Source organism: Olea europaea, chromosome 11 (genome assembly GCF_002742605.1).
Source record: "Olea europaea var. sylvestris chromosome 11, O_europaea_v1, whole genome shotgun sequence".
NCBI classification, from domain to species: domain Eukaryota; kingdom Viridiplantae; phylum Streptophyta; class Magnoliopsida; order Lamiales; family Oleaceae; genus Olea; species Olea europaea.
In genome coordinates, this window is record NC_036247.1 from 5,817,606 (window position 1) to 5,820,356 (window position 2,751).

Here is a 2,751-nt window from a genome sequence, read left to right on the forward strand (position 1 = left end):
AAAATTCGTAGTCTGGAGCATTAATTATGTTACAAGGTGGGATATTGTTCTTGTTACAGAGGAAAAATGTGGTGCGTCAAAATGTACTTCTAAGATGTAAATTCCAACATAGAAGTGCAAGAACCTAACGACATATTGAAATGCCTTGTTTCAGAAACCAATTGATATGTCAATTTCTTCCATGAAATTTTTAGGTGTTGTAAAACTGTAGATAGGCGACATACAATTATGATTTGCAGTTGTTCTTAAAAGCCACAAGTATACAATTTGCCTCTTAAATCTAAACGTTAAATCATTTTGACATTATATTGAGATGTATAGATCATTAGGGGTGGCATTATTTACTATTTTGGGGAGCATCACATTGAATATGGAAATAATTCACACGTTTGTTATTATTTGAATTTTCAAATGTCTAACACATATATCTACATGTTCTCTGAATGATTTTCAGAGGGGACATGGACATGGAAACCTTCCTTTTCACCTCAGAGTCTGTCAATGAAGGCCATCCTGACAAGCTTTGCGACCAAGTCTCAGATGCCATTCTTGATGCTTGCCTAGAACAAGATTCAGAGAGCAAAGTTGCTTGTGAAACCTGCACAAAGACTAATATGGTCATGGTCTTTGGAGAAATCACAACCAAGGCCAATGTAAATTATGAGAAGATAGTTCGAGATACGTGCAGGGGCATTGGCTTCACATCACCTGATGTTGGTCTTGATGCGGACAACTGCAAGGTGCTCGTAAACATCGAGCAACAGAGTCCTGACATTGCCCAGGGAGTTCATGGTCATCTGACCAAGAAACCTGAGGAAATCGGAGCTGGTGACCAAGGTCACATGTTTGGCTATGCCACTGATGAAACACCGGAGCTCATGCCCCTCACTCATGTCCTTGCCACCAAGCTTGGTGCCAAGCTCACTGAAGTAAGAAAGAACAGGACTTGCCCATGGCTGAGACCTGATGGCAAGACCCAAGTTACTGTTGAGTACAGGAATGATGGTGGTGCAATGGTTCCTATTAGAGTACACACCGTTCTTATCTCAACCCAACATGATGAGACCGTAACAAATGAAGAAATTGCTGCAGATTTGAAAGAGCATGTAATCAAGCCCGTCATCCCTGCTCAGTACCTTGATGAAAACACGATCTTCCACCTCAACCCATCTGGTCGATTTGTTATTGGTGGACCCCATGGAGATGCAGGACTCACTGGTAGAAAAATTATCATCGACACCTATGGTGGTTGGGGTGCTCATGGTGGGGGTGCTTTCTCCGGTAAGGATCCTACAAAGGTAGATAGGAGTGGTGCTTATATTGTTAGGCAGGCTGCGAAGAGTGTGGTGGCTTCAGGACTTGCTCGCCGGTGCATTGTGCAAGTTTCTTATGCAATTGGTGTTGCTGAACCACTCTCAGTGTTTGTTGATACCTACAAGACAGGTAAGATTCCCGATAAGGACATACTGGTTCTTATTAAGGAGCAGTTTGACTTCAGGCCAGGAATGATCGCCATCAATCTTGATTTGTTGAGAGGAGGCAACTTAAGGTACCAAAAAACAGCTGCTTATGGTCATTTTGACCGTGATGATCCCGATTTCACCTGGGAAACCGTCAAGATCCTCAAGCCTAAAGCTTGAGTACGTGGTTTACCAGCTGGACAATGTTTCCTCAAGTTGATTTCATGTGGAAATCGAAGTGGTTACAGATTAATAAATAAGGTTCATTGGGCATATTAACGTTACAATTTCATTTCCAGGACTCCATTATGGCGGGACTTTAGTGGTTTTAGTGATTTAGCTCGAGGAACCGGAGCTGGAGTATATGTTTTTTGTCTCTTTTTTTCCCCTTTCTTTTCTATTGTATCTCCCTTGTTAGGGAATTATTGTTTGGAGGTATTTCGCAAAACTCTTTTGTTTCATTTGATCATTTTTTTTAACCATTTCAATTGGAGTTGAATTATGGATGGCGGATTTATTTATGAGTATTAATATTTACCATTTGCTTCAGGTTAACAAATGCTGCATTGAAGTAAACTTGTTCTGTAGTCTATACTTTTACCCATAGATTTCTAGTCGAGGAACAATGCAAATATGAAGGGTTCTTAAGTGTTTTAGGCTAAGTTGCAGCATCCCCAACCTATTGTGTGCTGTTGCACTTTTAGCCCAACCTTTGTTCTCTTGACATTAAGCTCCTGAACCGCCATTTTTTGGTGCAAATGATAGAAAAACTATACCAGCTATTAGTGTTCTAAAATGAGCGCATATGTTCAAGACGTTTTCGAAATGTCTCACATATGGGATATGCTCGTGATAATGCGTTGACTGCATATGCACATTTAAAAGCCAAAATGTGTACGTATTTTTGTTTAGAAATTGTGTCGAAATTAGCCTAGCAAAAGTCCAGTTCATTTTTACACTAAAATTTCTATATTACTACTATATATGAATTTTTTTAGAAACCATAACTGAAAATTTCAAGAGGAAAGAAAATGGTGATATTAACTCCATATGCTAAATATATGGAGATTCAAATTCAAACAACAAATGATTATTACTAAGCAATTAACATTACAATAGGGATTACTCATAATCGCAGAGGTTGTAGTAAGGTCTTCACTGTTGTGCAATCTGAAATTTGATTAATCAGAATTGTGTTTCATATTTTTCCTTTATAGAGATTACATGTAATTATATCAATTTCTAACATATCCTAACTAATGCAACACAAATAATTCACTTTATTTCGATT

The 2,751-nt window shown here is 38.6% G+C and overlaps 1 protein-coding gene across 2 annotated transcripts in view; it reads left to right on the forward strand.

The window, feature by feature from the left end:
* Positions 1-1,980, forward strand: part of LOC111403119 (S-adenosylmethionine synthase 3-like) — a 2,662-nt gene extending 682 nt beyond the window's left edge. For both annotated transcript variants that reach the window (XM_023031506.1, XM_023031507.1), the window contains one exon: positions 455-1,980. In XM_023031506.1, the coding sequence (XP_022887274.1) occupies positions 462-1,640 (1,179 nt within the window). In that variant the 5' untranslated portion in view covers positions 455-461 and the 3' untranslated portion in view covers positions 1,641-1,980. The remainder of the gene's footprint in view (positions 1-454) is intronic.
* Positions 1,981-2,751: the final 771 nt, after the last annotated feature.